The sequence below is a fragment of the Nannospalax galili genome, unplaced genomic scaffold (assembly GCF_000622305.1).
Source record: "Nannospalax galili isolate Female #2095 unplaced genomic scaffold, S.galili_v1.0 scaffold744, whole genome shotgun sequence".
Lineage (NCBI taxonomy): Eukaryota > Metazoa > Chordata > Mammalia > Rodentia > Spalacidae > Nannospalax > Nannospalax galili.
In genome coordinates this window covers 1,908,383-1,921,962 of record NW_008351509.1, presented here as the reverse complement: position 1 = coordinate 1,921,962, position 13,580 = coordinate 1,908,383, and the positions used below count along the sequence as shown (strand labels likewise).

Genomic DNA, 13,580 nt, shown 5'->3' with positions numbered 1-13,580 from the left:
AAAAAAATTATTATTTTTTTTTTGGTCTTTTTGAGACAGAGTTTCCCTGTAGCCCCAGCTGGCCTGGAACTCATTGTGTAGACTAGGCTGGCCTTGAACTCACAGAGATCTGCCTACCTCAGCCTCCCGAGCACTGAGACTAAAGGTGTGCGCCACCACGGCCCGACCTACTTTTATCTCTTTTATTTCAGGTGTTCTTTCTCCTAGTTTAGTGATTCTGGGATGGGTTCCATTTGTTTATAGTTCTTGGGGTTTGTTTCCTAATTTGATTTTTTTTTTAAATTATGGCTTATGGTGTTTCATACTTTGTTTCATTTCTAAATGTCCTTTAGCCTGTTTTGAAGTCGAAGATTACACTTTTAACCTACTCTGTGAGTGTGTTTCTGGTGTGTACTGATAGCTAGGACTGACTTTCTGTTTGTATTATTACTTATTTCTCAAAGCATAATGTTTATGGGTTTTTTTTCATCCATTACTAGGGATTGAACATAGGGCCTCACACATGCCAAACAAGTGCTTTACCACTGACCTACATTCCTAGACTAGGCTGGCCTTAGACTCACAGAGATCTGCCTGCCTGCACCTCCCGAGTCACTACCTCGCTCAGTTCAATGACATCCTTTTATGACTTGAGTTTTTACTTGGGAGACTAAAGCTCTTGACTTTTGTAGTCTTTGTTTCCCCTCCTTTCCTAAGGGACTGAGGAAAAACAGCTGTTACACTTGAAGCCTGTTTCAGTTTGGGACCTCATCACCTCATTAAATATCATCAGGAGTCTCAAGAGCATATTGCTGGTATTTTCTAGAAACTAACAGAATGACAGAGGACTGGGATTGGGTCCACTTGGCCTTGGAATGTCTGAGAAGGCACAGTCACCCATCATGGATCAGCTGTGTTTGGAGCAAGATTGTTTCTACTGTGGTTGTTTTTTCATCTTATGCTGCCAGGTTCCGTTGTTTTCCACCTCTCTGAGCACAACTCCCCTGGTCACCCAACCTGCACAGGAGCCCTACGTCCCAGCTTCCTGCCACTGGGGTAGTATAGTTGAGTGTCATTATCATTCTTAAAATGGAAATGTAGATAATGCTTTACTTTTTAGCTGTTTAATTCTTAGAGGCTTATCTAGTTTTATTTTTCAAAGTGATAATTAGTCTAATCCAAGTTTTTAAATAGCAGCAATTACCTAGTGTTAAATGGTTATCCGAGCCAGACATGGTAGCACATGCCTTTAGTTAGTCCCAAGCACTGAGAGGCAGAGGCAGTGAGATCTGAGTTTGAGGCCAGCCTGGTCTCTATAGTGAGTTCCAGGCCAGCTGTGGCTACAGGGAGACCTGTTTCAAAAAGACCAAGAAAAAAAAAAAAAAAAGTTATCCTAAAAGAACACCTTCAAACTTTAATAGATGCTTGGGGTTTGGTTGGTTTGTTTTTTGTTGTTATTGTTGCTTTTCTATTTTGTTTTTTACTTAGTATGATCTTCGAATAATTAAGCTTCTATTAGAAATAAATCTTGAAGCTAGGCATGGTAGCTTATATGTGTAATCCTAGCACTTGGGAGATAGGAGGATTGCTGCAAGTTCAAGAACCACTTGAGCTACATGGCAAGACCCTGTCTCAAAAAACAAAGGGGAAGGGACTAGAGAGATGGCTCAGTGGTTAAGAACACCAGCTGCTCTTCCAGAGGACCCAAGTTCAGTTCCCAGCACCCAGATTGGGTAGCTCATAGTTGTCTTTAACTTCAGCTCCAGGGGATCCAATGCCCTCTTCTGGCCTCCATGGGCACCCCCCCACACATGTGGCATACATATATACACATATAAATAAAAATAAATAAATCTCTTTAAAAAGGGGGAAACAGAAAAAAAATCAGTCTTTTTTAAAATATTTATTATTTTTATGTATATGAGTTTTATGCCTGCATATGTAGGTAAGTGCATCTGTCATACAATGCCCTCAGAGGACGGAAGAGGCTGTCAGATCCCCTGGAACTGGAGTTACGCACAGTTATTAGCTGCCATGTGAGTGCTGGGATTCGAACCTGGGTCTTCTGCAAGAACAGTCAGTGTTCTTAACCATGGAACAATCTCTCCAGCCCCCAAAATCAGTCTTAATTACTAATACTCTGCAATCTAACAGATTCCTTTATTTAATGAAGTGAAAAATATTTTAAAAGCTTAGCATTTCACTTAAATTTCATGTGTTTAATTTCTATCTTATAATGTCACATTTACTTGAAAATATGGAACAGTCTTAGGAATTTCTTCTAGTCCCTTGTGGAGAGTTCTTGAAAGCCAACAGTGTTAATACCCTTGGGAAGATCAAGAAATGCAGGTTCTTAGGTCTTACCACAGATTCACGGTTTGGGTTAGTAATCACCGTATAAGCCACCTCCACCTTAGTGGTTTCTAATGATGATCACTGTCAAGAATTCTTTAGGGTCAGGGATTCAGGCTGGGCAGCTCTTCTGTCTACAGATGAACAGAGTTCTCTAATTGGCATTGCAGCTAATGGCTGAGCTAGGTAGATTTTACTTCCTGTGTGCTTCACTTGGGCTTATTAATGGCAGGTGGCCTCACACCAGTAGGCTGCTCAAGTAGAGGCTTTTGCACAGGCACTCACATAGCACTACTTCTGCCCCACATTATCATATTCAATATGAATGTTTTAATTTCATAGGAATTTTGAAGAGGTTGTAAATTAGAGTCTAAAATAATTGCCCACTTTAAAACTAATAAAATTCAGGCTGAGAATGTAGCTCAGTGGTAGAACACTTGCCTGGCATGCACAAGGCCATAGGTTAGATCCCCAACATTACAAAAATAATAGTTACAAAATTTTCTTTTTTTCTATGTCAAAGATGTTTACTATAAGGCCCAGGTGTCTTCTGAAAGTTTTAAGATACTGGTCTAGGTCAGGTGTCGTAGTGCATGCTTTTAATCTCAGCACTCGGAAGGCAGAGGCAGGTGGATCTCTGAGTTCAAGGCCAGCCTGATCTACAAAGCAAGTTCCAGGCCAGCTGGAACTACAGGGAAACCCTATCTCAAAAAGACCAAAAAAAAAAAAAAAAAAAAAAAAAAAAGATAGAGGCCTAATATGTTTAGCCTTCATTTTATAAGCCTCAGAATAGGTCAATAGAGCTACAAATTTAATAATTCCCTTACTGAGAACCAAGGATTGTTTTCCTTATGTCTGAGGACACTAAGATCAGAATCATTCACCAGGAAGCTCAAAGAGTTATTGAATTTGTTTCTTTGCTTTGTACAGGTAATTGAGAGAAAATAAAATTACATTAAAAGTATAATAAAAAGCCAGGCTTGGTGATACACACCTTTAATCCCAGCATTCAGGAGGCATAGTTAAGCAGATCTCTGTGAGATCCATGCCAGCCTGGTCTCCATGGTGATTTCCAGGGAAACCCCATCTCAAATAACCAAAATTAACTAGCTAATTATTTAATTAAGAATAGTAAAAGTCAGGGCTGGGAAGATGTCTCAGTAGTGGCTAACAACTATCTATAACTCCAGTTCCATTGGAATCCAGCACCTTCTTTTGACCTCTTAGGGCATTGCACAACATGGGTGCACTTACACACATGCAGGCAGTTCACTCATACACATTTTGAAAAAAGAGATGTGCTTGACAGGAGTGGCATCAAGAGAACTTTATCCTCTTCCTTTGTATTTGTGTATCTGTGCATGCTAGCTAGAATCGTTTGTACAGTGATGGGTGGCTTGGTTTGGTTTAGGAGTTTTTTTGTTGGGTTGTTTTTTTGTTTTTTTTTGGTTTTTTTTTTTTTTGGTTTTTTTTTTTTTTTTTGACCCAGGGTCTCACTGTGTAGATCAGGCTGGCCTTAAACTCACAGAGACCCACCTGCCTCTGCCTCCCAAGTACTGGGATTAAAAGTATACACCACTACACCCAGCCTCGAGACAAGGTTTCTTGTAACTCAGCCTGGCTCTAAAGTCCTGGACCCCCAAGTGTTGAGACTGTAGGCACATCTCATTGAATCGAGCTGCTGTGTTTTTATGTGAGATTATTCTTTATTCTGTATTCAACAGATTTTAAGCAAGGGAATAATTAAACGTGTGTGTGTGTGTGTGTGAGTGAGTGAGTGATATGTGTACATTTGCTCCTAGGATCATACTTAAAGCCTCACACATGCTAGGTTGAGCACTTAACTACTGAGCTACTCCAGCCCAATTCTTTGCTTTTTGTTTTGTTTTGTTTCTTACTGTTTTTTTCATGTTATGAGTGTTTTGCTTGCATAAGTAAGTTGATTCTTTGTTTTAATATAGAAACTTAAGTATTTTATACTGGCTGCCATTTGGAATCTGTTGGCTTTAAGAATCTTGATTTTGTTTTGTTTTTTTAAGGAGGTTTCACAATAATTAGTCTTTTGTTGTTGTTTTTTTTTTTGTTTTTTGTTTTTTTTCTGAACAGAGGGCACATCCTCTTTGTCTAATCCTAAATGGAGTATCACAAGAGTAAATTCTCACTAGTGCTCTAACATTGCCTTCACGAGGAAATGGACTTTTTAGAGGTTCTTGGAAAGAAAACAATGCTAAAACAATCTCAAACCATAGTAGCTGTGGCCCCTGATTTCAGTCTCAAGTTCTGCTGTTTCAGATTTTATAGTTATTATTTTGCAAATGGCCAGATTCATTAGTACAGTGTCGCATTTTTACATAGATAATATTAAATGTTAAAAAATTATACATTTACTTTTAAATCATGTGATTCATGCACATCCAAATCAGGTGCTTTTATAAGAAAGGTTTCTAGGACCAAAACTAACCCAGAAGCAACTAGGTTATAAGTGTGTGCTATAAAACTTTATTTTTCTTTCCTCCTCAGGTTCTCCTCCATTTCCCAGTATGAGCGCTTTTACATCATTAAGATGAGTTGAATATAGATCTCACTTAATGTTCTTCCTAAGGGATAAGGATGTAGACTTATAAGCAGGACAAGACTAATCATCTTAGCCTTACACTGCGGGTCCCATAGGTAAGGTCTAGCAAGTCCTCCACATGCCATTACTCAGACCTCTCTGACTCTCTCTTCTTTCCAATTGAGACTCCAGGGTACTCAAGATGCATCAGGCCTGCAGTACATGCTCTAAGCCCATAGGGAATAGGCATCTTATCCAGCATTGGTTGCTACCCATTCCTCTCTGGCTTATCTAGTGTTAGTGATAATCATCCCTCAACATCTCAAGTTAGAATTCTGACAATAATTTCTGTCCAAGTGGGATCAAACCAGATTTAGAAGTCTTGAAAGTGTTTAGTTGGATATTTTGCATTTAGACTAACCTGTTACCTATTACTGTAATTTGTTTATTAATCTGCTTTTCCCATTATTATATCTGACATACATACATAAATATGTAATTAGGAAATTATTTGAACATAGCTATGTTTTTATTGCCTACCAGTGGTGAGCACTATTCAGCGTAATTGAAAGTGGTCAGGTTTAACAAATGGACTTGCAATGTCTAACATATAAAAAAAGTACGTAAAATTTTCTATTAAGCAGGAATAAATTGCTACTCCAGAAAACTAGACCACAGATTCTGTTTCACTGCCTCCTTGAAGTCCAACATTATTTTCCATTAAACAGACACCTTCAAGAGAAGCCCTCTAGCATAGATTTGTGTAGAAGTTATGAAATAATCATTGCTTTCCAGTTGAGAGAGGGGGTGTTACTTTGATTGATAAGCAACCTAATTTTTGAATGTCTTTATAGCAGTTAAAGCTATTTTCTCTGTACATGGAAATTTGTTTTAACTGTGCAGTGAGAAATTCAAAGTCCTTAGAATACTTACCTAATTTGTGTTTGAATTAGATAATTCTAAGACAACCGACTCTCTTAGTTTATGTAAGAATGAGGTCTATTAGAAAGAACTGGTTCCCCACTTTCTGAAGTTTAATTTGCAGCTCATCACTTGGAAATAGCAGTAGCCTATTTTTAGAATAAATTATATACACTAATAATAACATTAGATTGGGTCAGGCTTATAGTTAAGTAGAATGTAAGTCTCCAAGACTGGTTAATTAGGAATAACTACTTGAATTTCCAAATACATACACAAATGCTCTTCAAGAAATTTCCTCAGTTTTATAAAACTAGACTGTATATCATTTTCAGGAACACTTATATAGAGATTGGGCCTCCTGTGCCTCTTGGGTAAGATCGCCAAGTATTTTTATTCAATAGAAAAAGAAACTGAAATTTATTAATCTCTCTTTCTCTCTCTGCTAGATTTAGAAATGGCTGTTGCATATTGGAAACTAGTATTGTCTGGAAGGTTTAAATTTTTAGATCTTTGGAACACATTTCTGCTGGTAAGTGTTGGTTTCTTGCTTTGTGTGCCCAATCAGAAAATGAAGTCTTTCTGATTTAAAATGGGGACTGGAGAAATGGTTAAGCAGTTAAAAGCACTGGCTGTTCTTGCAGAAAACTCACATTGCACCTATATGGCAGTTAACAACTATCCATAACTGTAGTCCCAGGGGAACCAATGCCATCTTCTGGCCTCCATGGACATTGCATGCTTGTGGTATACTACATAAATGCAGGCAAAACAGTCATACACAAAAAATAAAATATAGCCCTACACAGAGATACTCAGATACCAGGTGAGAAGCTGCACAGATCTGCCACCTTGCAGAATGCCACCTTGCAGAGCCCCAGGTGGGCACTGCTCTGAGGTTATCTTGTAGAGGCCACTTTTTCTAGAATATTCTTTCTCAATCATCTTCAAACCTCAGCAGCCCTTAACCTGCTATCTCCTCTGAAGACCCCCTAAACTCAGTAATTCTGCTGAGAAAGTACCAGGATCACACTCGCTACAAATTGATATCAGCTGTAGAATGTGGGTCAGATCTTGTTGTCTATAGATACCCTGGCCATCATATGTGAGTCTATAGTATAACACCATTTTTAAATGTATTCTACAACAATGCAGGATGGACAGGAGGCTCTAGTGGTATATGTTAAATATAGGCTGCCATGTGGTAGGCACTGTGGCTATGTTGGACCCTGTCTTGTAAAAACAGCCAGTGTAGCTATGGGCTGTCTGAAGTGAGTGTGATGCAAGGACATTTCCTGACTCCAGAAAGTACAGTCCTAGGATGCCTAGACCTCCCGCACTGTCATGACCTTGAAAGAAGGCCATCCTTCCCACAGCTCCCCTGTGGCCTGGCTGGGGAACACCCCTTCTGTGCCCCATTTGTGACTCCAGAAAGTATGTACTCTGGTGGCCTTGAGCATGATCCTTCTGTGTGCTTAAGTTTCTTCATGTAGTGATAGCGCTCATAGAGCATGGCCTGTGGAGGGCATGAATTTAGAGAGGAGGCCATGAGATTCCCTCTGCGGGCCTTGGGAAGGGTTTCATGTCAAGGAGTTCATTACATCATGTGTCACATTATTTGCTATAGAATGTTCAGAGGCTGATAAAGCTCTACCCAAGACCTCTTTTACCTTTTTTTTTTAAGCTTTTTTTTACCAGTTCACTTTTGGTTTTGGACATGGTCACATTGAATTGCCCAGTTAGGTCTTGAACATGAGTTTCTCCTGCCTCAGTTCCCCCTGCCTCAAAGAGCTGGCATTGCTGGCTGTGTCACCAAACTCTCTTACTCTATAGGGATTACACCTAGACTACAGACCTCCAGAGAACCCTGCAGCCATATGCACAGAAGCAAGAAGGTGCCACACATCATGGGGACAGAAAAACATAGACAGTGTCCACTGATTGGGGAACTGATAATGGAAATGAGAATATTCAGGCAATAAAACACGACTACAAAGCAGTGAAAATAAATGAAGTTAGATTGGCATCTCAGTTGGATACTTTTAAAACCTAATTTTGGGGGCGGGAAACACAAATTATAGAAATTACCTACAATCTTGTAGCAGTTGATGTTTTAAGATATAAAACTGTAGGGCTGGAGAGATGGCTCAGCAGTTAAGAACACTGACTGTTCTTACAGAAGACTGGGTTCAAATCCCGGCACCCACATGGCAGCTAACAACTGTCCGTAACTCCATTTCTAGAGGATCTGACAACCTCTTCTGACCTCCATGGGCATTGCATGACACGGTTGCACTTACCTACATGCAGGCAATACACGTATACACATAAAATAAAAATAATAAATAAATTTTAAAAAAAGATATAAAACTAGTCCTGATGAAATGACCCAGCAGGTAAGGACATTTGCCATTGCACCAAGTCTGACAACTTGAGTGCAATTCTTTGAACCCACATGATAGAACTGACTCCCATAAATTGTCCTCTGACCTACATACACACTATACACACACATACACATACACACACACACACACACACACACACACACACACACACACACAATTAATTTAAAAAGACAAAAAATAGCTGGGCATGGTGGCACACGCCTATGGTCCCAGCACTTGGGAGGCAGAGGCAGGCGGTTCTCTGTGAGTTCAAGGCCAGCCTGGTCTACATAGTGAGTTCCAGAACAGCTGGGGCTACAGGGAGACCCTGCTTAAAAAAAAAAAAAAAAAAAAAAGACAAATATATACATGTATGTATCAAGCTTAGAAGCTGCTTATGGCTTTACATGTGTATTAACATGTAAAAGTTGACATGATGAAGGCAAGTTCAAGGGAATGAGTGCTTCTCCAGAAGATGAGGGGAAAGTCAGCCAAGAGAGTAGCACTAGGGGCCCAGTTTCACCTCAGAGATTTGCCTCTTTGGGACACAGGCATTGCATTAGTCTCCATGTTTTTATATATCTGTATTATCGAATAACAAAGATATTTTTAGATACTTATCCCATGGCATTCAAGAAATACCTGGTATACAAGAAGAAATAGATGCAAGGAAAGAAGATAAATGGAAATATGACTCCACACTGTCATGCATTGTTTCTGAACAGATGTGGGGTGGGAGGAGGTAAAAAGAGATTTAAAGCCTGGCCTTCTAGTTGACCAAAACAGGAGTATATAATAATAGTATTTAATTTTTTCAAGTAAGTCAACATTCTTTATTTGGACTTTGGCACTGTTACTATAACTCATACTATTTATATAAGGTGCTGTTATTACTCTTATCTGTGATATTTTTGATTACTACTCATCAAGTTAAGAAGGATCACTTATTAGTGGAGTGTGCCCCAACCACTAGAATATCTGAGAGTTAAGATCTGAACCTTAACCTGGTGGATGTTTTTCTCTTATGTATTAGGAGCATCACAAAAGATCAATTCCAAGGGATACTTGGAACCTTCTGCTAGATTTTGGAAACATGATTGCAGATGATTTGTCTAACTACGATGAAGAAGGTACTAGAAGCTATATGACTTAAGAGGGTCACTAAAGATGCTCATACCTCCTGTGGATGCTAACTAGCTACCTCCAGGGAGAGGGGGCAGACACTGAGCCAAACAGGGCTACCCACCCATAGGGTTGGGGACATTATACCCATTTCCATGTCAGTTCCTGTAACCACATAAAATATGCTTAGGATGACTTGGAGATGCTTACATAAATGTATACCTGATTTCCTCCCAACACTTGAAGACCCCACATCAGAGACATCTAAGGTCCTCCTTTGCAGTAGCACTGTTCCCTGGGAGAGGGGGCTGGTCCTATGTGGATGGTCTCCCCACCCCCAGATACAGCTGGCTTGGACTTTCTCTGGGACATCCTCACTCTTCCTGTCTTGGGGTTGTTTTACTGTCGCTGACAGCATTCAGTTCATGTTGTGCCCCTCACTGGTCAGCTCATCTGTGTCCTCTATACTTAGCACAATAACCAGCTAATAACAGACACTTAGTGAAAGCTTTCTGTGAAAGACAGAATACTTACATGTAGACAACTTGGTTTGTAGGATCCATAGTTGTTAGTAAGACTAATCTGTCTACCAGAAGAATGTGAGAGGCAGTAAGTGCCAGCACAGTGGAGGAGCCATGTGAGCCATGGAACTCTGCACTGGGTAGATCTGGGGTCTCTGTTAAGGAGACAGGGCAAGGATGCCCATGACTGGAGAGACAGCTTCTTGAATCCCAGGAACCAATAGGTCCACTTATTTCCGTTTCCAGTCAGTAGGTCTGACTGCCTAGAGGCTGGCTGAGGCCTGAGAGGCTACAGTGGGGGCTCAGTCAGTGAGAGTATGGTCTGTTCCCAAGGCCCTGACACCAGCCACTCACTCACTGCCTCCTGGAGCAGAAGAACTGGGTGACTTCAGCTAGTCATTTGGTGAAACACAGCCGTATAAGGTTCAAATCATTTTAGTTCTTTAAATGTTAGAATCAGGGAAACAATTTTTTGAATATAAAAAGGCAGGTATAAAATTTTTTTAAAAAATCTATTTGTTTTCCTTTAGGAGCATGGCCCGTACTTATAGATGATTTTGTTGAATATGCACGACCAGTAGTCACAGGTGGGAAGCGTGGCCCTTTCTAGATGGAAAAGTCGGATGGATGGAGAGTAACATGTTTTACATCCTGCAAGGAGACAGCTGTGTGCATTTGTTGCTGACAGAAGTTCTCCTTGTCCATTTATGAAATGAGAATCCTTACTGTGCTTAAAGGCTGCAGTGGCTGGTGTGTGGACACTTGAGAAGCTCCTCAGAGGAGAGTTGCCTCAGGGTGTTAGGGATGCATCGTCAAAGCTATTGCTTTAGGAGACTCCTGCATGACTTACCTTTACAGAAAGCAACATAGAGCCTGTTTGCAAGGCTGCAAAGCATGCTGTTCAGTTCATGGTTTTAAGGTGAGCACCAGCAGTTACCAAAACTGCCGAATCATATTGTAATTATACTTCAGAAACAGTGTCTGTGTCTTCAGGAGGATATTTTATTTTTATACAAGTCAAATTGTTAAAAATGTGCCCTAATGAAGATGGCCTTGTCAGAGAGCCCAGTGTTTTTTAATCTTGGTGCCAGGTGTTCAAGATGACTAGTTTTTGAATTATCAGATCTCTAGATTTGCTAGCTGTTTTGTTTCGTTCTCTCTAGATGTTTGAAGACATCGTTACAGTTTGCACAGCGATGGTATATGTAGGATGCTATTCCAGCAGTTCTATCTCAAACTGTTTACAAACTGGTGGGCCTGTTTTTTACTTCTAATAAGGTTATTATTAGGCCTGGATGCTGCCTACTAAAAAGTTTATTATTTTTTTAAGATATTTTATTATATTTAAATGGAAATTTTTCCATGAAAAATAATTTCTTTTTGAGTAATGAATTAGACTTACAAATCAAATGCACTGATTCTCCTTACCTATCTATAATATCATCAGTGTCCAGCCCTTGGATAGCCATATGCATTTAGAAGAAAAACCATTTATCATTGTCCAAAAATAATCCACATACAAAGCCTCCATCTCATTTGTAAGCCACATTCTGTCTGCATCCTGTCACTGCACCATGTCACTATGTTGTGTTACCACCCGCTTTTCCGATGTTTGCCTGGTCAAGATCTGCTCATGTCCACAGGCATGGAAGGCCTGGATACTGCCTGCTCATCTGGTGTCAAGCTTTGAACATCACTGTGCTGACCCTACCTCACATTTGCCAAGACTTGGCATCACAAGTGTGCCTTGCTGCCTTGCCCGGCCATGGCGCAGATATGCTGGACCCACTTCAGGACAGTGGTGTGTTCAATACCTATATATAGAAAGCATATTCCAAATGTGCTGTTCAGGCAGCTTCTGATATGGGGCATTCTCCTGATTTAGGAAACAGCTGTGAGGCATGTGTGCCCTGCAACAAGATGGACTCTACATGTTGAACAGGAATCTCACAGAGGTGGAGGAGGATTAGAACAGGAGACCAGATTCCACAGGGCTAACCCCTCACTGTGTGAGAACATCACTAGTAATCCATAAGGGCAAGCCATGCAACCTTTCTCTGTTTCAGGTCTGTAAAAGGGAAAACTGGGACATCTCCTTTGAGCTCTGATTCAGAGTGTTATTTAATATAACGAAGACTGGCTTTAATAAAAACCTAGAAAGCAAAGTGTTCTTACAACCTTTGTGGATCCTTGATATGTAGTTAACTTCTGTTCAGAGAAGTTTATAGAATTCAGATGATTATAAATTATAGATACATTCTTATTTTTAAGATATAAAATTCTACAGAGAGCCAGCAAGATGGCTCAGCAGGTTAAGGCACTTGCCACCAAGCCTGAAAACATGAGTTCCATCCCTAAGACCCACACAGTGGAAGGAGAGAACTGACTCCCTTGAGTTGTCCTCTGACCTCCACATGTGCATCATGGCATGCGTAGACCCATACACATACATACATAAAGAAATAAATGTAATTTTAAAAATTTAAAATTCTATGGGATTGTCAATAGGTTGTGAAATACTAATAATTGGATAAAGGCTTTTCAAAGAATTGTGCTTTCTGTTTCTTCTGTTATTTACACTTGGGTTGTGCATGCTACAAAACTGCTGGAAACTTCAGAAACCATAAATAAAGTATTTTTCCTGGTGTTGCAGTTTCCTTTATTCTTGGTTGCACAAATACTACCTGTGCACATCAAGCCCCTACTGTTTGTCAGAGGAAAACAAAAAGTCCCCTTTGTAGCAACCAGCGAGCAAACCCTTGCCACATTGCATCTGACACCCCAGCAGATAAATGAGCATGTTGGAGGCAGACAGGTTCCTTTCCCAGTACATAATATGCTAGACATGTATGAGTTGTATATCAGAATGTACTGATACAGCTATGATATGTTTGAAACAAATTTGCCAAAACACAAGAGGTTTAGGAAATGCATATGATCTTTTCTTTTATAGATTACTTGCCAGGAATTTCTAGAATAGACATTGTCATCTCTAAGTGACATACTCAGTGTTGTGTTGTTAAATACATTTCAAACTTTATGCTCTAAAGGGACAAAAGTAAACATTCCTCCAGCTTTTGTTGATATATCTACCATTCCTGTCAAAGTGGTGGCTCTGTCAATACTTGTCACATGGACAAACTAGTGAGAATCATCTTATTTGTGGTATAGACCAGATAGTATGGAAATTGTTCCCCAGCATCTTTGAAAAAGTTCCTGTGAGTCAAATCAGCCTTGGACTTGCTCCATGGACAGTTGAGACACTTTTGTTGTGCTATTCTACCTGAAGTGGGTATCTGTCTCTCCTGCCAGTTTCTGGTTGCTGTCTTGTCTTGGATTTGGATAGGAAATGTATACCTTCTGGTTTTGAAGGACTGTACCAAGATGCTAGAATTGTGCTAGCTGGAAGAAACTTCCGGAACCTCGTTTAACAAGAGCTAGTGATGCAATGTATACTTGTTTAAGGGTGTCTTACTCCATAGTAAAGTTCTTACCAAGGGTGTTTCTTAAGTCCAGGTGAGCCCTTCCAGTTCTGGGTTTGACAGGCCTGGTCCCAGGAGGGCTGCCTGATGTCTTTCCCTACAGGGGTTGTGATTGAGGCATCTGATGTGGAGGTGGCCATCTTAGTTCATTTCAAGTAAGAGCTGGGTTTTACAAATTGTGCTCTACCTCAGCCTCATATTTGTTAATGTTTTCATAAGCAGGCAAGGACTTTTCAGCACATGAAGCTTAAGGTGGTGTGGC

The 13,580-nt window shown here is 40.1% G+C and overlaps 1 protein-coding gene across 3 annotated transcripts in view; it reads left to right on the top strand.

The window, feature by feature from the left end:
* The window catches only part of Dcun1d2 (defective in cullin neddylation 1 domain containing 2), a 31,639-nt gene extending 19,156 nt beyond the window's left edge, over positions 1 to 12,483 (top strand). For all 3 annotated transcript variants that reach the window (XM_008848430.3, XM_029553724.1, XM_029553723.1), the window contains exons 5-7: positions 6,256 to 6,338; positions 9,227 to 9,323; positions 10,367 to 12,483. In XM_008848430.3, coding sequence (XP_008846652.1) covers positions 6,256 to 6,338; positions 9,227 to 9,323; positions 10,367 to 10,446 — 260 coding nt within the window. In that variant the 3' untranslated portion in view covers positions 10,447 to 12,483. The remainder of the gene's footprint in view (positions 1 to 6,255; positions 6,339 to 9,226; positions 9,324 to 10,366) is intronic.
* The last annotated feature ends 1,097 nt before the right edge of the window (positions 12,484 to 13,580 follow it).